Here is a 21,468-nt window from a genome sequence, read left to right as displayed (position 1 = left end):
AGTGTGTGTGTGGTATGTGTGCGGACAGAGTCCCGTGAGGCGGGCATCCTGGGCAGGCCTCCTGGGCAGGCGTCTGGCAGGGCCTCTGAGGACGGAAGCCCGGGCCGTCCCTCCCTGGCTCCTGCTGGCTCCGAGCCCTGCCATTTTCAGGAGCTGGGCTCCAAGAAACTGGAACTCAAAGGCTCCCCTCCCCCCGCCCCCGCCCAGTGAGTCAGTAAGGAAATGTCCCCCCTCTTCCCTGCTGATACCCTGAGGCTCTGGGCAGGGAGCCCCCCCTTCCCCAGCGGGGAGCCTGACCTCAGGGGACTGGACCTCCGTCCAGTCCAGCCCGATGGGAGGATGGGGGCGAAGGTCCTTAGCCACATGTGACACCAGCAGCGAGGCTCTTGTTTCCTTTAAAAAAGAAGGTAACTTGGCCAATGAACAGATTGGGGTGCAGGGTCCCCCCCCCAGGACCCACATCAGCACAGGGATGCAGGCCCAGGGGAGGGGGAGGCCTCGGCCAAGGCATGGAGCTGATGCGTCCAGGGCTTTCTGGGGGTAAAGGGGAGCTGAATTTGTTACCCTAGAAATGCCTCTCGTTTTAACCTGATTGTTTTTAAGAAACGGCAGGGGCAGGAGCGGCTCTGAGCAGAGGTTGCCCTTTCGTAAAGGACACTGCCGTCCCTCAGGGGTCTCCCTCTCCGCAGGGAGGAAGTGGAAGGACCGAGTCTCTAGGAATGCTCCCCGGAGCGGGACCCGGGACCCGAAGCTGTGTGGCCGCAGCACCCCCCTTTCTGGTGCTTTCCCTGAGAACCGCACACACCTGACCCCGCCCCCCCCGTTTGTTTTAGCTGCAGACGGGCCCGGGGGGGGGGGGGGGCGGTGGCTTAGGCCCTGCAGGGAGTCCCTCAGGGCTCCCGGGCCTCTCCTGGGACGGTCCCTGCTGTTAGCAACTGTGGGTTTCTCTCCCGCTGACCTGTCTTTCTCATGGGGGGGGAGGGCGGGTCTCAGCCGAGAACCTGAAAGGATGGAGCGGGGAGCAATCGTTCCTTCCCCCTTCGCCCTATCCCTGACCTTGGTGGTTCTGAAGGGTCTTCAGAGGGCGGGGGTGGAGGCGGGGTGCGGGCTCACCCCCACAGTTTTCCCAGTCCTTCCCTTCTGCTGGGTGGCGCTTCTGTGGCCCCGCAGGCCCTGACACGCCTCGGGGAACCGTAACTGGGATTCCCCCACTCGCAAGGGGTAGGGCTGGGGGCGGGAGACCGCACGGAGGGCCCCGAGGGGCATGCCGGGACGCTGGGGTGCCTGCTCCCCACTCCCCGGCCCCCGGGCGCGGAAGGAGACTCTGCGACAGAGCGCGGGGAGGCAGGGCGAAGTGGCTTCCCGCCCAGTCTTTGAGGTTCTGTGAGCCCCGCGGAGGGAAACCTGCCCGGCGGAGCCGGGAGCCTGCAGGGGGCGCTCGGGGGCGCTCTCACGCAGCGTCGCCAAGGCAGAAGCCAGGGGCGCAGGGCAGCTCCTCAGAGGGGGTCTGTGGTCACCCCCTGTCACTCTGCACCTTCCCCCGAAGAGCTCTCAGCTTTTCCTTCTTCTTCGGAACACGGTGCGTGTTGCCGAGTTGTGTTTCTCGTTTGCAAACCCTAAAGCCCTTGAATAAACCTTACCTAATTTCTTTTTAGCCCAAGTGTCCGGATTCACTTACACTCAGTGGCCAGTGGCCACTGCAGCTGGTGGGGGAGGGCCATGGCCCTGGGTGAGAGTGCCCCCAGCCCTGGTGCCCTCGCAGGCCTGGGGAAGGGGACATCAAGGAAGGTTCCGGAGACCCTCCTTGCGCAAAGGCAGGACGCACAGACGCCTGGGAGGCCGGAAAGCCAAACGGCACCTGTGAACAGGCTCAGGACCCCGGGCCCTGCTGTGAGCCCCCCACCCACCCCAGCAAGGGTCCTGGCCGCTTGATGCCACAGATGGATGGGTGCCCAGGGGACAGTGGCCACACTGGCTAATTCAAAGTCACACCCCACCCCCCGCCATCCTGGCCGCCCCAAACCTCCATGCCTAGAGCTCGGGGTGCTCACTCTACCCTCAGTCCTCAGCCAGCACCTTCTGCCTGGTGCCCAGATGTGAGATTTTCCACCCATCCAAAGACTGCGGACAGGACTGGCCCCCCTCCTGGAGACAGAACCGCTTGGGAGGGGCAGGGCCCGTCCGGGTCTGCCATGAGCCCCCCGGCCCACCAGAGGGAGCCCACTGCACATGCCTATTCACTCTCTAGGGACCCCCTCTGTGGGCGGGCACAGGGAATGGGAGGCAGCACCCGGGGACTGTGACCCAGCCTGAAGTCCTGACCAGGGTGTGCCCAGCCAGATGGTATCACGTCTGGCTCCCCACCGCCACTTGGGCAGAGGCCAGAGTGAAGAGGAAGGCACAGAGCACCAGACGGCTCCCTTTCCCCTCCTCTCTCCTACACACCGCAGGAAATCGAAACTCAGGGCCCTGGGCTCCTCCCTCCTCCTCCCCCTTCCTCCTCCCCCCTCCCAGCCTCCAGCCTCCCCTGCGTCAGCCTCCCACCTCCCCAGGGAGGGGCAGCGGGGACCCGGAGCACCTGCAGCGGCCCCCAGGCCTGGTGGGTCCTTACCCTCCAACCCAGGGCAGAGAGGACGCTGGGTTCCCAGGGTCACAGAGGCAGCAGGGCACGTGGCTGCTGCCCTCTGAGACTGTTTCCACCTGTGTCAGCTGGGGACAACCATGCCCACCTGTAGAGTGACAGTGGTCTCACGGGGAAGGTAGTAGCTGCCTGCAGAGGGAGCTCGGGCAGGAATCGGCAAGAAGAGAGCACATCTTGCCTCTGTGCCGGCCCCGGGGCTCCCGGTGTCCCCAGAGTCCACCTCAGTTGCTGGAGGTGCCTTCCCAGTCCACCTGCGCCGCGTCCTCTTGCCCGGGCCGTCGGGCTCACTGGTCTCAGCCCCTGGAGCAGAGTCGCCTGCAGTCCGAGTGGGCGACGCAGGGAACACGTCTCACGTGGGGCACAGGTTACCTTCGCCTGCGACGACAGTCCTGATGTTCCTGGGGACATGCTGATTTCTAGCCCCTCGATTTCTTTCTTTTCGTTTTTAATGCTGGTTTGACCCATCCGCTACCCACAGGGCTCCGCCGGGGCGTCCGATGTGCTTCTGGCCTCCCCCGCGGGGCCTCGGCTGGGCCCCCGCACCTGCCCTCCGGGTCGCCGGCTTCCGGGGCAGACCCCCCTCCTGCCCGCCCTTTGGCGGCGATGACGAGGAGGCTGTGTCCGTACGTGCCATGCATTGTACAGGGACCGCTGTGCGAAGCTCTGCACTCACCCCCGAAACCCCGGCGACACCAGGAGACGGGCCAGAGTCCTGAACCCCTGGGGCGACCACCATCCTGCCCGCTAGACAGTGTTCCTCGGGCCCTGAGCCTCTGGTTTCCCGGGAGCTGAGGGGGCCTGGCCCTCCACCCCGAGCAATACATGCATCGGCCCCGCAGAGCCCTGCTCGTCACTGACTCGCCGCCGTCCCGCCCACAGGCCCAGCCGGTGACCCCTCTTGGCTGCGAACATGCTTCACAGCAGACCCCGCAGACTGGCTGCCAGCTGGCCGGGCCCACGCTTCCCGGGCCCCGGCAGACCGCAGGAGGCTTGCCAAGGGGGAAGTGGGCCCTTCTGCCCGGCTCCCAGGCCTCCTTGGGGGAGCCCCCCGCGTGCTCCGCCCGCAGGCCCCCGGGGCAGAGGTCTTCCTCACATGCCCACTGAACTCCGCTGCCCAGCCAGGTGTCCAGTGCCCGCCTTGGCCCTGGAATGCTGTCCTCAGGGCCCCAAATCCAGGGCCCATCCTGCATGCAAGCTCCTGCAGACAGACCCCGCACCGGTCTCCTGTCCCACCCTGGTTGCCCCTCGTGGGGCCCTGCCCTGCTCCCGGAAGCGGGCGGGCCCCCTCCCGCTGCCTGACCTTTCCCCTCCTGAGGATGTGCTTCCCGCACGGCTGGCTGGAGGAGAGGGAAATCGGGAGACATGGGGTGGGGTGCCCTCCCAGGCCCTGTGGGGGCCCCTCCCGTACTGTCCCCAAGTGAGCCTCAGTGAAGGGCTGTACCAGGGGAACCCCCAGGCGCCCCACATTAGGACGCGGCTGGGAGATGTGTTCTAGGCAGAGACAGTCACACCGGAGTGGGAAGAGGTGGGAAAAGCTGGGTTTATTTGAGGCACCAAAGCAGCAGGAGGGCTCCGGTGTGGGGGACGGGGTGAGAGGGGACCCCTGGGCCGGGCCACCTAGCCCTGGACGCCCCAGGACCTGCCGCTGAGGCGAGTGGAGCGTGGGTACGGAGATGCCCGGGACTGGCTCTGGCGTCGGCGCTCGGGCCGCCTGGGGCCGCTTGCCCCGGCCCTCCACCAGGCACGGCCAGCAGCCGCACACGGACACACCTGCGCACACAGCTGGGAGTGCCCGCAGCTGCAGCACACATCCCGTTCCAAGACACGGTGGCACAAAGCACATCGTACACGCCACTGTCTGGGGACAGGGTCCGGGGCTTAGGTCTCCCTCCTAGTGCGTCTCTGAGATGCAGTCCTGACTCCGAGACCCACAGGCTCCCGGCAGACCCTCGTGCCTCCCCCGGTTCCAAGAGGAAGGTCATAGCATTGACCCCGGAAGCGAGGGCTGCTGGCCTCTCTGAGGGCAGGTGCAGGTGCAGGGGGCAGGCCGGACGGCGGGGACTGAGGGCCGAGGGGGTGGGATCGGGCCGGGTGGGGAGGTGAGGGGTCTGGGTCGTGCTGGGCGTTCCTTCCTGAGCTGCGTCGTCGGGGCTGGGCGTGGGGTCCAGGTGGTCAGGGGCCAAGCCGCAGCACCGCTGTCAGCAGGCTGAGCAGCAGCCCGAGGCCGAGCATGGTGGCGCTGGCCCGCAGCCCGCCGTCGGCAGCGCTGATGTTGCACAGGAAGCTCTGGCAGCAGTGTGTGCCCATGGATGCCACGCCGAGGTTCACGTTCGGGGGCGCGGGGCAGACCGGAGAGCAGCCCTTGTTCAGGCTGTAGCCAAGGTCCACCATGTTCCCTGCTCCGGGCAATGAGAGCATGAGTGCGGAGGCAGAGAGGATGGGGCCGGGGGCAGGGGCAGGGGCAGGGGGCAGGGGCAGGGGGGAGGGGGCCGGGGGCCGGGGGCAGGGGCAGGGGGGAGGGGGCAGGGGGTAGGGGGCAGGGGGCAGGCCGGCCGCCCACCCCGGCACTCACCGATGCCGGCGGCGGCAGAGACGGTCACGCAGTACTTGTCGGAGTCGGAGCAGACGGTGGGCTTCAGGCAGTAGAAATTGCTCTTCTGATTCGTGCAAGTGAAGCACACCAGGGAGTGAGCTGCGGGGAGAGGGGACATGCTGCAGGTGGCCGCTCCGCGCAGGTGCAGGGTGCCGGGGGCAGGGCTGAGGCTGCTCCATGCAGGGTGCCAGGGGCAGGGCTGAGGCCGCTCCGCGCAGGTGCAGGGTGCCGGGGGCAGGGCTGAGGCTGCTCCATGCAGGGTGCCAGGGGCAGGGCTGAGGCCGCTCCGCGCAGGGTGCCGGGGGCAGGGCTGAGGCCGCTCCGCGCAGGTGCCGGGGGCAGGGGTGAGGCTCCCGTGGGAGTGGCAGGGAGGAGTGATGTGGGATGTGGGAGAGGGGCCTCTTAGGGTGCACAGAGGTCACACGGAAATGAAGCCTCCGAGGATCCCTGGACACCCGTTTGGAGGGAATGCGGAGGGGGAGTCCAGGAGAAGGGCACAGCTCCCCGAAGTCCGGGGCCCGGAGGGCACCTCACCTTGCTCCACACCGAGAAGCGTGGCCAGCAGCACGGGCAGGAAGACCTTCATTCTGGAAGAGGCGGGCTCCTGTCTGGGTCTCGCGATGCCGAGAAAGGCCCTGTGCTCTAGAGAGACACGGCTCGTGGGGGGCAGGCCCTGGCTCGCCCCGGAAGCCTGGTGCCCCACTGCGGCCACAGGGCGGGAGCCGCAGCTTCGAGCGGTAGGGCGAGAACACAGGGTCGTTGCGCTCCGTCCTAACCTCCCCCCACTCAGGGCAGACCCCTCCTCAAGCCCGGGGCTCTAGTGCCCGGCAGAGAGGGCAGATGAGGGGAGGCGTGAATGTCCTCAGAAGCACGCGGAGAGGGAGGCCAGAGTGGCTGCCCTTGTCCTGGGGGTAAGGGATGGTGACGAGGAACGCAAAGCAGCTTCCAGAGCTTTCTGCGGGCGCGAGCTGGCGTAGGTCGCTGAGCACCTGCCTCGGGCGGCTTCGGCCCTGGGGAGGCTCAACTGTTCTGTGTGCTATTCAGTGCTGAAGACCACGACCCGATAAGGACCTGCCATCCCCCCACTCGGGGGCTGGGAGACAGGCTCAGTGAGGCCCAGGGGAGTGTGGCCGCAGGAGCGGCTGGGTGCGGACGAGTCTGAGGGGGTGGCCCGTACTCCGCACCAGGAACCCTAGGGCCGAGGCCTGAAGCACTGGGTGGAGAAAGCACCTGGAATGCGACCAGCTGGGGCGCTATGCAGCTGGAAGCATGCGTGGGAAGGCTGCCGCCCTCGCAGGGGTCAGCCCCAGGGGAGGGAGGGGTACGCCAGGCCTGGGGGTGCCCCCACCAGGGATGGAACACCCAGGCGAGAAGAGTCATCCGGAGGGGCAGGCAGAGACCCTGTGAATGGGCCTGGGGCCCCACCCTGGATCCAGGTGGTTCAGGGAGGAAGACGCCTCTGTCTCCTCTCCAAAGTTAGGTCTGGGCACGGAGAAGCCCTGGGCTGGGAGCTGTCCTCACAGAAGCTCTGCTATGCGCAGCCAGACAGACAGTGGCAGCCAGGGACCTGCTGACCACCCGCCAGGCACCCAACCAAGACGCCCGCTGGGCTATCCCCCCGGGGTGGACGGGCCCTGGTAGGGTGGGGCGACGGGAACCCCGCTTGGGGAGGCTGGGGTTTCCGGGGCAGAGCCCTGCAGGACCCAGATTGCAGCTCCGCCCCCAGGCGCACGGGCTGATTTCTGGGAAAGCCGGGCATCCAGCGATGCCGGCCAGCAGGAGAGGCAGGAGCCTGTCCTAGTCCCCAGGGATGAGACGGGGCCAGGTGGCCCAGCACAGGCGGCCGGGGCTTCCGGAAACCTCGTCTGCTTGTGTAATTATGCCGAGCGAGGGGCGCTCCCGCTCGCCCGGGCAGCGCCTGTCCCAGGGTGATCGGAAGGCGGTCGATCCTCCCTGCCGGCCGCCAAGACCCCAGCTCCTTCTCAGGTCAGGAAGGCTGTCCCTCCTCAGTCCCCACGTGAGGAGTCAAGAGGAAGCCAGGGTCGGGCGAGGCCCCCCGCCCCCCGTGCCTGCGCAGCCAGCGGCCGCCGCGCGCTTCGCCCCAGGTCTTCGGAAATGTGCGGGCGCGCTGGGGGGCCGAGAGGGGCGGCTCAGCCCCCTGGGGCCGGGCCCAGCCTCAGCTCTGGATCCCAAGCCTTCCTCGACCTCCGCTGCGCCTCCGCCGGGGGCCCCCTCGCTCGCTCCCCGCCGCGCCCCGCAGGGTGCCTTCCGCGGCTCCGGGGCCCTGCGCCCCGCGCCCCGCCCGGGCGCGCCCGACTCACCAAGAGGGACGCAGCTTCACCGCCTCGCCGAGCAGCCCAAGCCGGACTCGCAGGCCAGCCGCGGCGCGGGCAGATGGCGGGGCGGGCGGGAGGCGGAGCCGGGGCGGGCGCGGGCGGGGTCGGACTTTCCTGCTAAGGCGGGCGTGGGGGGCGGAGTCGGGGGCGGGGCGGGGGGACACTCACCCCTGTCTGGGATCGCAAGCCCCGTCCCCTGGCCTGCCTGTCCTCCGGGTCCCCCGCGGGCCCGGCAGGTGTGGGGGGAGGGGCGCTCCAGCGCGGGGCCCCAAAGGCCCACAGGTGGCCAGCCCAACGCCTTAGGGGCTGAGCACAGGATGCGTCAGGGAGGCCAGTAGGGCCACAGTGGGAATCCTTTCCTCAGGGCGGGCTGGGTGCGGTGAGCCGGCAGGTAGGAGGCCTTCGTTCAGGTGTCCTTAGGGCGTCAGCCCCCAGCCTCGCCTCGGGGCCCAGCTGTTAGCCCTCTGTGGGTCACAGAGCGTCGACCACACGACCTGCAGCGTGAGGTTGCAGGAGGCGTCTGGCTTCCGTGGCTTCCTGGCTGCGAAGCGGGCGGCAACAATCGAACCCCCGCGGGAGAGCCCGTCCCTTGAGCCACCATCTTTGCAGGCTCGGGACTCCTCCTCCTGGGCGAAGGGCTGCCTGCTGCGTGGCCCCCACTGGGCCAGGCGCCTCAGCCCAGTATGGACTCGAGAGCCCCCCACGCCCGCCTTAGCCTTCTGTGAGCTCAGCTCACCGGAGCGTCCCGGGGTACACTCACAAGGCAGCTTGACCTGACCCTGGCGCAGAGCCCGGAGGCCCCTGTGTCACTGAAACAAAGGCGTTCTCTGCGGGGCAGGGCCCAGCCGAGCAGCAGTTCCCAGCAGAGAAAGTGAAGGTTCATTTAGGGAGTTGGCACCGGGCCAGGACACACAGGGCCACCAGGGCCTCCCGCGGATGGACGGGTTGTACAGAAGGAAGACCGTTCGTCGCCGTAGCTAAGGGAGTTGGGGTCCTGGCCCTGCTGATTGCTGGGGGCCAGGTCAGGAGGCGGTTCGTCAGCGCCTCAGGCCCTGGTGTTGGCCATGGCGTCGTCCCGTCTGGCTTCGTGAGGAGGTCCAGGTCGTTCCGCTTGCGCAGGTGCGGACTCAAACCAAACCGAGGCTGAGGCGTTGTCTCTGTTTGACGCAAACTGCTCCAGTTTGGGTCATTGCACCTTCGTTATGGTCGGTAGAGCTGAGGCTTCTTTTCTCAGAGTGACCCTGGTCAGGACCTCGGGTCCTACGGGGTTGGCACACGGGCGGCTCGGGCACAGGTGGGATGGACCGGCTGAGAGGGGCGGCGAGGGAGCTTGCGGCACCGTTAGACTGCGCAAGGCCAGCCTGGGTTAGAGGAAGTCACAGCAGAGAGTCCACGTGGGGCCGCACCTGTCAGAACAAGGCCGGAGCCGTGCCCGGCAGCTGCGCCTTCCGCCCTCTGTCTGTCTGTCTGTCTGTCTGTCTGTCTCCAGGTGCCCTGTGAGGGCCTCGTCCCTCAGCGGATATTCACAGAGCCGCTGCTCCAGCTTCTGGCCGCGCTTGCCTGCGGGCCCCTCCTCTCTGCCGGCCGCTGGCCGTGTGGCGGGTTCGGAAGCCTCTGCCACCAGCCTGTTCCCAAGAGTCATACCTCACACTCCGATAGCGCATTTCTTGGTGGGGGCTGTTACACTTGGCCTTTTCCGCTTAGCCTTTCTGGGGGTTGGTTGCATAACAGTGACGGAGGGCCCCAGGGGAAAGAGATTCTTAACAATACACAGAGGACAGGGAGGCCGGGGAGGAGCAGGGGGCTGAGGCAGCCTGGCGCGGTGGCCAGGATGGAGGCCGGTGCGGAGTGGGACCCTGGGACGGGACCAGGCTCGTGGCAGGGCAGGGTCTAGGAACGCCTTAGTTTCCACGTGGGCGGACGTCATGAGTACGCGCTGGTGCGTGAGGGTGCGTGTCTTCAGAGCTGGCGTCTGGACCGGCTCCTCCCAGGGCCCAGGCCTGCAGACGACAGGCGTGTGGGAAAGGTCGGCCGGCAAAGCCCCGGGGGACAGGCCCCAGTGTGCCATCAGACGGCCCCAGCCGAGGTGACCTCCGAGGGGCGTCCACAGCCCCGGCGGCGATGGCCCTGCTGTCCCCAGGGACGTGGACGTGCCGCGGGCCGTGGCCCTGGGCGGGGCTGCGTCGTCCCCTCCCCCTGCAGCATTTCCCGCGCCTGCCCTAGGCTTCGGGCTTGTCCCCGTGTGGGGGGGGTCCTCCGGGGCCCCTGCGCACCTGTCCGGAGGGGCGGCACGAGCCCCAGTCCCCACAAGGACACGTGTGGTATCTCGGCACTGCCCGTCGGGCTTTGACACTCCCGCTCGCCCCCTCCCCCAGAGGCCAGTGGGCGTCATCCGTGGGTCCACCGCCGCCGGCCCACGCCAGGCGCCCAGCAAGCACTCACGGGGCGAAGGCAGCAGCGGGCTTCATGCCCGTTCGCGCCTGTGGCTTGCAAAGCAGGCTGCATTAGGAGGAGGGCCGTCATGATTCGAACCGCCCAACTCAAAGTGTCCTCAAGGTCACCGCCATAGGTCGGTCAGGAGACGCAGGTGTGTCTGAGCATGCACGGCCTCGCCAGGGGTTTGTGCAGCGCCCGATAATGCGACCCGCGGGCCACCCGATTCTGTGGGGGCGCTGGGGCGTGTCTGAGAGAGTGGGTGTGGTGTCTGGATTGGCCCCAGGAGCTGTGACGTTGGGGTTTTCCCTTCCCGAGGGAGTCCTCATCTCCAGGGCTTGGCGTGGCCGGGGTTGGTACCCAGAGGCGATCTCCGGGGCCAGGTAAGGCCGGTGGGTTTCCCATGACAGGCCCGCCTGCCGCGGCAGCCTGGCTTCCACGCCCCCTTTGTGCGGACGCTGGGCCCCCGCGTCGCGCCCACGGCACACCCCCTGGAGAGGCCGGGCGCGTACCTACCCGCGTGTGGGTCCAGTCACGTCTGCGGGACCCTCTGCCTCTGCTTTGCTTCCTTCTGGCTGGGCCTCCTGGGGCTACTGGGGCCCCGCGGGAGGGTCTCCCCATTGTGACCCTGCGGCTTCTTTCCACACAGACCTTAACCTCTGACCTCGTACCCCAGTCCCCCGTGTCACAAACCCCAGGAGCCCCAGCTGCCCCGGCCAGCACCTGCCGTGCCCCGCGTCTCGCGATGGCGTGGCCGAGACTCGCTCATGCCGGCTCCCCGTGGCCCGGCGCCCGCCTGCCTGCCATGGTGAGCAGGTTCCCGGAACGGCCTCCGGAGCTGGGGAGGCAGGTCTCGATTCGCCAGGCATGTCGCCTCTGGCCTCCTGGGTCTGGCACACACACCTTCAGGAATGCGAGTAGGAGACTCGGCTGCCTGGGCCTCTGCTGGAAGCCGCGTGGTCACGGGGGCCGTCGGGCAGTGCCAGCAGCGATGGTCTCGTAGTGGCCCAGAGTTCTGTGGCCGCTGTGAGGCGGGCACCTGTGGGTCACTGGGAGTGAGTTCCTCTCTGAGGGACCTGACGCCTGGCAGTGGGTGGCGAGTTTCGGGGTGAGGTTGGCTCAGAGCCCGAACTTTCTTTCCGTCTTTCCACTTCGTGGGGCCTCACAAGACTTGGCAAGTGATGACCTGGAGGGGCCTGGGCACTCTGGCTTCATCTCGGGTGGGCCAGAGGACCTGCTGCACACTCGGCCCAGGCCTGGGGGCGGCGTCCCAGCCAGCCGCCGGGCCCCAGCCTGCTCGCCGCTTTCTCTCGGCCTTCGAGGTCCGCGTTTGGTTTCCGGGCCCCGGCATCATGCTTTTAATCTTTGCTCAGCTGGGCCGGTTCCTGACTAAGGACGTGCCTTCTGAGGACTCTTATTCCCAGGCAGAATGTAATTCCCCCGGGACATCCGGAAGGTGGTCGGTGCCACCCTTGGGACTTCAGAGTTCTTACCGAGAGGAATCCGACACTTTATCTGGTTCTCTGGGGCAGTCATACTGGCTCCGGCCGGGCCTCGTGCGCACTGCGGGCGAGGCCGGGCTGCGGGGAGGCCACAGCTACATCCCCGCTATCGGAGTGAGGCTCCGCGGTGGGGGCACATAGGGCCCCCGCATTCTGGTTTCTCCCAGCACACCCCCGGTCTCTGGGGTCACCCTCCCTGTTGCCATCCTCCCTCTGCTTTCTCAGCCGAGGACTCTGGTCTCCCCGAGTTCTCTGGACTCCGCCGTGTATCCGCCGACTTCCCGCCTCCCCGAATACTTTTTGCTTTTCCTACCCCGCTTTGCCTCGCAGCCCCGTCCTGATCTGCCCCATGGGTACAGGTAGGTGCAGCCGCGGCTAAGTGCCCCCCCCCACGTGGACACTTCCTAGGATCTGGTGCCCTCATCCTGCAAAGGGCGTAGACCCCACCTGCAACTCCGCCCGGTGCCAGCGCCCACTGCCCCTCCACAGGCTGCCTGCTCGTAGGTCCCCGCGCGAGCCAGGGTGGTCTACGAGGGCCTGGAATGGCTCCCCGTGGCCCCTGAGTTTCTGCTCCCCTTGCCTGTGTCTCCTGATTGGGCAGGGACCCCGGACTCAGCCACGTGGGCTGGAAGCAGGGCCCGGCAGGGCCTCCGCTGCTCCTGGCTCTGGCCGGGAGGAGGCCCACCTGGCCACGCAGTGTGCAGGGGGAGCAGCCCGAGGAGCCCGCGGGGTTGTGCTGACGGTGTGACCTTGAACTCCCTGCCTGTCTTCTCTGGGCCCAGCTCCCTGTCTCAAAGTGGAGCCTCAGTATGCGCCTGTCAGGCCGGCTCCTCACCTCTCAGAAAAAAGTCTCTGTTCCAGCTGCTGGGGCCTCGGGTTCTTCCTCAAAGCCACACTCCCGCCCCGGGGCCTCTGCATGCAGTTCCCGCTCCTGGAACGGGAAGTGTGCTTCAGGCCTCCCTGCAGCCTCCTCGTTTCTCTGCTCAGGTGCCCCGGTCAGGGAGGCCTGCCCCTGCTCCCTGGGCGAGACCCCGCCCCCGCCCGCCAAGGAAGCACCTGGCACTTGGGCCCCACTTCGAACGCTCCCTGGGTGCTCAATAAATAACTGGACGAGTACATGTGAACGGAAATACAGCTTGAGAGATGGTTCCGTGGACACGAGAAGCCACAAACAGAATTTAGAAGCACGATGCTTGTAGACCTGGCCTTGCAGGAAGGAGGGGCTGCGGGGAGGGCCGGGGACCACCGTCTCCGGTTCCTTCATAAGCAGAGGCCACGGGGTTCCCGTACGCACAACTCGAGACCCTCTGTGGTTGCCTCGGGGCTGGCTTGGCGAAGGGGCCCCTGTGGCCTTCAGAGAGGAGAACGGGCTTTCGGAAGTCGGCAAACTCGGGCTCTCTGAAGCAGGAGCTGGTAACACGTTCCAGGCCGTCAGCATGTTTCCCCAGAAGACAACGAAGACCCCTTTTCTCGATGATGGGTCGTCCTGGTGGACCGTCTTGACAGTGGGGACCTTCCCTGTAAGCTCCTCCTACTCCGGGGGATGGGGAGGCGGCAGAGAGAGGGGCCGGCTCGCCTGTGGAGAGAGGGCGGTCCAGAGAGCTGGCCGGGGCTGGCAGCCTGCAGGCCTCGTCTGTGGGTGGCTGATGGAGACACAGAGGGCCGGGGACCTCCCTGACAATGCCCAGGCCCCTGCCGCCCCGGGGCGTAGGAGAGACGCCATCTTCTTTCTATTAGGCAAAGGTCCTGCGTTTTCGCCCCTCCCACCTGACCGCGCCTCCCACCCAGTCCTCGGCCCTCCCAGGGGTTCCGCAGCCCCCAGGCTTCCTCCACAGCAGTGCAGCCTCGGCCTCGGCCTTGGGAGGGCCGAGGAGGCCTTGCTGAGCATCCTCTCCGCCAGCCTGCGGGCGGGGCCTGTGTCCCTGTCCCTGGTACTAGCTCCCTCCTCACGGCCCTCGGGCGCCCTCTGGTGGCTAGAGTGCGCACTGCACCCTGCTTCAGGCCGCGCGGCCTCGGCCAGTCCCTTCGGAGGCTGTGGTCAGTTGTGGCTGGCGAGCTCTTTACTTTTCTGGACACTCAGTGGATTCACTCACACGGTCCTAGGGACAGGCCAGCTTCATCCTTTTCTTGTAGCTGCTTTTGTCTCAGAGGCCTCTAGGCCATTTCTGCCCTGGGCCCTGGTCAGCAGCGGCCCCGGACCCCAGGGCTGGCCTATCAGGGCTCCCCGATTTGAGTCTTGTGGCTCCTCCCCTCCCATAAACAAATCTGCTTCAAGCTTCACAAGGTGTCCTGGGGGTAGGGAAGAGCCCCTCTGTGGTGACACCGGCCCGACTCCAGCTCCCCCGGCTCCAGCTCCCCCAGCTCCCCAGCTCCCCCAGCTCCAGCTCCCCCGACTCCAGCTCCCCCGGCTCCAGATCCCTCCAGGCCGGTCGGTGTCCCTGCTGGCTCTCCCGAAGCCAGGTCTGAAGCCAGGTCTGAACGGCGTGCTCTGCGGCGGCTCGCCCGGCCGGCGGGGCCGCAGCTGTGCGCCCGAGGGGTCGGGGACGGTCAGACCACCCCGCTGTCATCTGCCAGCATCACGAGACCTGTGCAGACCAGCTGATTCGTACAGTTTCTGCCAGGAAATGCAGAAAGCGCAGCCCGCGGCTTCCCGGAGGAGGAAGGAGCGCGCTGGCTAGGCTGCCCTCACACCGGCCTCTCCCCTCTGACCGGCAGGGTGGAGTGGAGTGTGCCCTTGACGGAGGGCCAGCCACCTCTGTGCTCCCCACACACCCTTGGTCCTCGGTTGCTGGGCCCATGGGGTGGCTCCCTAACCCCCACGTCCCCAGCTGACCTCCATGCCATGAAGGGAAGGGAAGGGAGGCAGGGGAGGGGGTGGGGTGAGGAGGGGTCACTGTGTGTGCTCTGGGGGTGCAGAGATGTCTTGGGCGGGGGTGCCTGTGGAGGGGCAGGGAGGAGGGGCAGGGCGAGGAGAGAGGGCCTTGGCCAGACCAGACGGGGAGCCCTTGGTGGCGGGGTGGGGGGAGGCCTGGGGGAGGAACCCAGGGCTGGGGAGCAGCCAGACGGGTCCTGGCGGGAGCTGGGGGCTACTGCAGAGCAGGCAGCTGCTGGCAGGGTCCCCCCAGGCCTGGCGCCCATCCCGATCAGCCATGGAGGCACCGGCAGGACCCTCGAAGGAAGGACTGGGCTCCTGTAAATACTCTTCACGCAGGCCGTCACCTGCAGGGACGGCTCGGGATGCCCTAGAAGGGAAGGGAAGACAGATGTTGTTTAAAATGGTCGTCACAATGACATTTAATCTACTAGATGTGTCACGGCTTGTGGAACTTTTCACTGGTGACTTACGGTCTGGCAAGAGCCCGGACACCCCTGGAGCCCCAGCTCGGGCCCCTGGGGAGGCTTCTCTCTGGGTGGGGGTGGGACTCAGGCCGTGGCTGGGGCCCAGCCTGGGTCAGTGATCCAACGCCACAGTCAGGGACAGGCCAGCGTCCCACCGGCCCGGCCAGTCCCCTCTGGGGGACTCACGGCCCAGCGGGCACGCTTTCACACATTTTTGACCAAAATCCCACAGTAAGAATTGTGGTTTTCATTATGACCAATGTATATAAATTCTTACCGTGGGGCACTCAATATTTTCCCTTCTACCCCAAATTACCACATTTCACTCTAATTTTTGTTAAAAAGTCTAATCGAAAGCCGCTACGCTAATTTCACTGCCCACAGTCGGAAAGTACTGGAAAAGCCCCCAGCTCAGGACGATCTGTTTTCAGATGACCTCCTAGGACCTTCCGCAGGGACGCGGCGCCTTCAGCGTGATGAAAACATTACCTTCGCGAAAGCGAGCGCTCCGTGGACGCGAGTGCGTCTGGGACACGGGACGGGGGCCTGGCCGCCGCCGGGCCACCTCCGTCTGCGAAGTGGGCGGCCTCGGTGATCTCCGCAGCCCATGCGGGAGCCCCCCTCGGACGCACACTCTCCGGGGTGTGCCCGCAGCACCCGGGGCCGAGGAGAAGGCTCGTGTGTGCGTGTGTGCGTGTGAGTGGGGGTGCAGCATGAAGCCAGGCAGCCGCTGGGCCTCTTGCCTACCTCATAGAGCTCCTGCGTCCAGCAGGGACCACCGCCCAGCCCTGAGGGGCTCAGGCCCTGGAGGGACAGAGACCAGTTCCACCCAGAGATGACAGGAGACAGATGTGGGTCGGCTCCAGCCTCCTGGTGAGCTGTGAGGGAGTCGTCAGGTCTGGGGGTTTGGGGGGTGCCTGGCAGAGGGGGCGTGGGAGAGGTGGCCCACATGCAGCCAGGCAGAGGGGGCGTCGTGGTCGGGGACACGGCCAGCGGCAGACCTTGGCTGAGTGAGTGAGTGAGTGGGCGAGCTGGGCGGTCAGCAGCAGAGGCTGGGGGGTGTCCCAGGGTGAGGAGACCCGGTGAAGGTTAGGACATGCAGTGCCAGCTCCTGGCCTGGGCTCTGGACCCGAGGCAAGGACACCGTGGGCAGCGGGGGGGGGGGGGGGGGAGGCGGGCATGGGCTGCGTGTGGGCGTGGGAGAGTCTGGCTTCAGAGCTAGGTGCCTGTGTTTGACCTTGGAGGTGCGATTATGTAAGCAGTTAACATTTGGGGAAGCTGCACGAAGCAAATATAGAAACTGTACTATTTTTGAAACTTCTTTGTAAGTGTGAACTGATTTCAAAGTGAAAAGTTAAAAATGTTTTAAAAACAGCAGGGAGCAGGCTTGGCGGAGCTGCGTGGTTGGGGGGTTCTCGGTAGGCAGCAGGCCTGGGTGTGGAGGAGGCCGAGTGGGGTACGGGGGGTGGGGTGGGTAGAGAAAGGGAGGCAAGGGGGTGTGTGTGGCGTGTGGCGGCTGCGTGCGCGCCCGTGTGGCGTGTGGCGGCTGCGTGCGCGCGCCTGTGCGTACCTGGCACGCGCGTGCATGCGGTGTACATGTTCTGTGAACGTGTGTGTACGTGACGTGTGTGCAGGGGAAGAATTGCTTGAAAGCCCCTTCCCGGAGGAGAGCTGGGGGAGGCCCCGGCCCTGGCCGCTGCCGCTGTGCCGGGTGGGGCTCCGCCCCGGGGACCTGGGCGCTCGGCTGACGCCCCGCCTCTCCTCACCCCCGCTGCAAGGCGCCCACTGCCCGGAGCCGAGGCGGCTCCCACTGACTTCCTGGGTGTGGGTCCCACGACCTCTCGGCCGCGCCGATTCCGCTCCTGTCCGCTCTGGGCGGGAAGCAGGGAGATGGCGTTCGGCGCTGGACACGCTGCCACCTGCGCGGCCGCAGGACGCACGGCCCGGGCGGGCGGCCAGCTGCGCACCTGTCCTGGACCAGCTGCCGCCCTCGCGTCGCGGCCTTCGCGCCCGCGGGCGTGTTCCCGACCCGGCTGGGGCACCGGCCTGCTGGCTTACGCAGAGACGAGGCTTTCGTGGCCGGTGGTTAACTGGACCCAGGATGGTGGCGGAGCTGTGCTCCTCCGAGAAACGCCATTTGCATGGCGAGCGAGGCAGCCGCCCGCCGCCGCGGCACCGTCGTCGTCTTGAACTTACAGGGCTTTTGAATCGTTGAAACGAACTCTCGATAGTTCGGAAAAACGACTTGCCGGATTTGGAAACGAGCGTGAGAATGCGTCTTCCGGGCGAGGACGCGCAGGCGCGGGGCGCGGGGGGCGCGTCCGTGTCCGCGAACCCGTCCCCAGTGCCGGCCGGTGCCAGGCTTCCCCCCTCGCACTTCCAGTCCCCGCGTGTCTCCCCCGGGCTCTTTACCTGACATGCGCAGGAGGGGGACCAACGTGTCGACCGAGACGCCCTCTGCGGTGTTAGCGACATGGCGTATTTTCCTCCCATGAACTGGAGCACCCGGCACACGGGGCGCCCGGCACACGCGGCGCACGTGGCCTGAAGCGCTCTTGGCCGGGGTGGAAAGAGTGGCCTGAACCCGTGTGTGCAGGCATCCACCGTCACCTCGGCCATGACTGGTCCGGGAGGTCACAGACGCCCTGGGTCCGCATGGAGGGCTGCCTCTTTCGAATGCACGTCCGGGCGAAGGCCGTGCTGGGGTTTGCAGAAGCCGCAGCCAGCTGGGAGGGGCTGTGGAAAGACTGTTCTTAAAAGTAGAAGCTCTGAGTGTCCTGGTGCGGGAGGTCCCTCGGACTTGGTGGACCCTCCTCAGGGACCTCTGGGGCCTCTCCCAGAGGTCCTGGTTTGTGACACCCCAGGACCCTCCTCCTTACATTGGAGCTGAAGCCACGGGGGCAGGCCAGAGGGAGCAGGGCCTGGTCTGAGGTCACCCAGGGAGACAGGATGATGCGGTCAGGAGGCAAGAAATGGTCCACAGGTTGGGAGGGGCCAGCTAGGTACCCACGGAATCTTCAAACCCTTCTGCCCACGAAGCGCTCCTCCTCCCTCACTCTCGAGACCTCCATGGCACAGCGTTCGGGGTGTGGTGTGACAGCCCTTCGCGTGGGAGCTGCCTCGGGACTGGGGAAATGCAGAAAGGCGGGGTGTTGGGGACGAGCCTTCCAGATTCCGTGGCCTCAGAGGTCCTGCCCCATCGGCGATGCTCCCCGCTCCCCAAGGCCCTGCATTTCCTCCCAGCTGCCCACAGCCTGGGGAGGAGCCCCCCACTCATGCTCATGGTTGGAGCTGAGTCTCCCCTTCAGGGCAGGTGGGGAATGGGCCAGCGGGAGGGGGCGCTGGTCCACTCTGCTCCCCGGGCTTCTTTCTCAATGCCTTGCTGAGCCTCAAAAATAGAAAAAGTAGAAAATATGGAGGAGACGCTAAGAAAGATGGCAGAGCAAGTGAGACAGGTCCCAAAATAGTCGAGACGATGGTACAGGGCCGATATCGAATCAGCAGCAGCTGCGGCCCCGCCAGAGCTGATACGGTGTATCGAACCCCGGATCGAGCCGTCCCCCGAAGTCGAAGCAGGGCGAATAAATAAATATCCACACAGACCCATGGAAATGCAGAAAGCCAAAGACCAAGAGAAAATCTCTTAATCGCCTATAGAAAAGAGTAGATCGCCTTCTAAGGAGTGACATTGAGAATAACACCCGACTTTCGAGCAGCAACTAGAAAAGCTGACCCCGGTCACAGTCGGAGCCCTAATTCTGGTCACACGCTGAGTCCTGACCTCATTTAGAATGGGGAAATAATGCAGAAGGGGCAGGGCAGTCGGTCCAGAGGCGTGGGCTTGCTCAGAGGGGCAAGGAGTAGATTTTATAGGTCTCAAAAATAGCCCTCTACTCTGCACTTTCCAGGTCCCCCAGGCCAGGAGACAACAGTCACAAAACCGTGTGCTTCCTCCTGGGTTCTGGGAGTCTGGCTTTCTCCAAGGCCGCCTGCTGCAAGACGGATCTGAGGGCTGCGACAGCTCAGCAAACAGCACTGCCCAGGGCAGCCGGCCCTTGGCGCTGCGGCCTGCAGGGCTTCGGTCTCGGGAAGCCTCCCATTGTGCCGCTGACATGCTGTGTAGCTCAGGCATGACAGACCCACCTGCCACAGGAAATTTTCCAGGGGAGAATGGATACAACTAGGATATTGCCAAAGACTTGCCGCTGTCCAGGGTGCTGAGTTGGCCACCTGCTAGCCGCCTGGTGCTGGTGCAATTAGGTGATCGCACCTACACTGGCGATACACCTGTTTGGAAGGCCCCATCCATGCCCTCCTCTCTCTGTCGCGAGGCCCAGGTCCAGAGCTGCTGCCAGTTTCTGCGCCGCCTCCTTTTGAACCTCCTCTAGGAAGGTTTTCGCCTCATCACGCCTCCAACGCGACTTCGTTGCAGTTTGTCCGAGGCTGCCGTGCTGCAAGTCCCGTGGCAGGGTTGGATGCCGCCGGCCACTTTTCCTCATGGAGAGACGCTCGGCCTGCCCGGCTGCTCTGTTTCCACCTCGTTCCTAGTGACCACCTTCTCCGCCTGTGGTCCTTCCTATTTGCACCTGAATTCCTAGGCGGCCTCTTTCAGTCTCGTGGCGTTACATGCTTTCTTACATCATCTTTTCCAGCTCCAACCTCTCCTCTGTTAAAAAAATAAAATCAAAACTTGGAATTAAGGCGAAAGATGGCGACCTTACCAGACAGAGGCCACTACGCGGTCCACACCCGCCCCTGGCCCCGCCCTCCGCCTCGGGGCACATGGCACCCCTGGCATGTCCCACGGGTACTTGTCTGTTCCTGTCTCCCTGACTAGAACGCAAACCCTGTGAAGTAAAGTGTTCGATCTGCTTTGAAATCTGTTCTGTGTCCCAAATCTATAAAAGTACTTGGCACATAGTAGGTGTGCCAAGTGCTCACTGTCCATCTGGGGATGTCTCCCCCTGAGCTGCCCCTCCTCATGGCCCCTGCCCTCCAGACCCACACTGGCAGGAGCCCTGCCCCTTGCCTGGCATTTGGGCCGGTCCAGGAGGAGTTCCGGCCCTGCAGTCGCAGGAATGAGGGTTCCAATCCCCACTGTCCCCTGCATTAGTCCTGTGTCCTTGAGCAAATTCCTGCATTTTCCAGGTCTTCATTTGCTGGTCGATAAGATGGGATAGTGACATTACCCACATTAGTGTGGACCTGATACGGAGTATGGAGCAGGTGACACACATGGACGCGATGTCATTAGTGGCGGATACACTGAGGCGATACTCATGTCCCCCCTTATCATCATTCCTTCAGTATCATTCTGCAGATGAAGGGAGAATCTGGGGGACCCGAGGGAGTTAGAGGGCTTTTCTCAGTTCACACGGTTCTAGCTAAAACCGAGACTCAGGCTTCCGGGTCACACCTGGAGTTCTCTAAGGGAGCCTCGAATGTCCAGGAGCCCTGCTGCTGGGCTGGACCCGTCCTCGGCACGTGCCGAAGGCCGAGGGGCTGAACGTCACCGCTGGTGAAGCGTGTACATCACAGCGGGCAGCCGCATGTGGAATGCTCTCGCCATGTCAAAGCTAAGTGCTGTGCCGTTCCCGGGAGCCGTGCCGTCCAGCCTGTCCACAGTCAGGAGTGAGCAGAGGCGTCCGCGTCACAGTACCGACGCCGTGCCCACAGCATTTCACCTCTCGCGCCTTGGGTTCGCTTTCCTTTTATTTTTTTATTTTTTTTTTATAGCATGTCATGAGTAGTTTTTCGAGTGAGGACCTGGGATGAGTGACTTGCATTCTCGGGGCCCCCGCCTCATCACCTGTCACAGCGCTTCTCTTCCAGGGTCGCCGCGAAGGTCACGCGAACACGCTCGCCCAGCTCTGCAGAATGGCGCACATGCGCCCCAGGGCGACTTCGTTCTGATTCCACGCCTGCCGCCCCACAGCCACCAGCTCACCACAGAGCGGGGCCACGAATGTGGAGGTGACTTTTGAGAGGTGGGAGAAGAAGTTCCCACTTATCGAGGGCTCGTGCGGGCGGAGAACTCAGAGCTTTCCAAATACCGGTCTCGCAGGGCCTGGCGAGGGGGGACTTGGCGCTACCCAGAGTCCCCGCATGAAGGGACTGCAGCTCAGAGGGATTGAGGGCTGGCCCTCGCAGTGAGCCATGGCTCCAAACTGGGCCTGGGTGCCTTCTCTCTCCTCCATGATTCTCCAAATCCTTGTCAACAGTGCCTGACCAGGGCAGAGGAAGCCCGTGCCCTGGGCAGCAGGCCCCTTCTGCTGTGGGTGGAGTGGAGTGCTGAGGGGCGTGCGAACTCCCTCCCTCCCTCCCCAGGGGGTCTGGGGATCCAACAGGGTGCCACCCGGGAGACTGGGTGCCGGCAGGGCTGGCGCAGGCAGAAGTGCCGCCCCTCCCCCGTACCGCCTGGGTGCGAACTGAGCGCCTGGTTCTCACCAGATGAGGGGGGGCGGGGAGGGCAGGAGAGTGGAGCAACCCCGTCACCCTGCTTTGCCTCCAGGGTCCCTTGCGTGTGGGGTGGGCGTCGCCTGGCCGTACATGGTGTGGGACAGACTGCTCGCTCCTGCTAGCTGGGAGCCCTCTTCCACCTGTGAGGTCAGGACAGCCCTCTGC

General features: G+C 65.4%; 2 protein-coding genes across 2 annotated transcripts; both read right to left on the bottom strand.

Moving 5' to 3' along the window:
• Positions 1-1,536: 1,536 nt before the first annotated feature.
• LOC118600320 lies at positions 1,537-4,119 on the bottom strand. Its single transcript, XM_036233114.1, has one exon. The coding sequence runs from the start codon at positions 4,003-4,005 to the stop codon at positions 3,058-3,060; it is 948 nt and encodes a 315-aa protein (XP_036089007.1). The 5' UTR covers positions 4,006-4,119; the 3' UTR covers positions 1,537-3,057.
• Positions 4,120-4,157: 38 nt separating this feature from the next.
• Positions 4,158-7,656, bottom strand: LY6E (lymphocyte antigen 6 family member E). Its single transcript, XM_016139211.2, has 4 exons — positions 7,556-7,656; positions 5,769-5,876; positions 5,214-5,333; positions 4,158-5,037 (listed from the first exon to the last, which is right to left on the bottom strand). Exons 2-4 carry the CDS (start codon positions 5,818-5,820, stop codon positions 4,814-4,816), a joined length of 396 nt encoding a protein of 131 aa, XP_015994697.2. The 5' UTR covers positions 5,821-5,876; positions 7,556-7,656; the 3' UTR covers positions 4,158-4,813.
• Between the last annotated feature and the right edge of the window lie 13,812 nt (positions 7,657-21,468).

This window comes from Rousettus aegyptiacus, unplaced genomic scaffold, assembly GCF_014176215.1.
Source record: "Rousettus aegyptiacus isolate mRouAeg1 unplaced genomic scaffold, mRouAeg1.p scaffold_m13_p_15, whole genome shotgun sequence".
NCBI lineage: Eukaryota > Metazoa > Chordata > Mammalia > Chiroptera > Pteropodidae > Rousettus > Rousettus aegyptiacus.
Note: the sequence above shows the minus strand (reverse complement) of the source record. Positions and strands in the feature narration are given on the sequence as shown.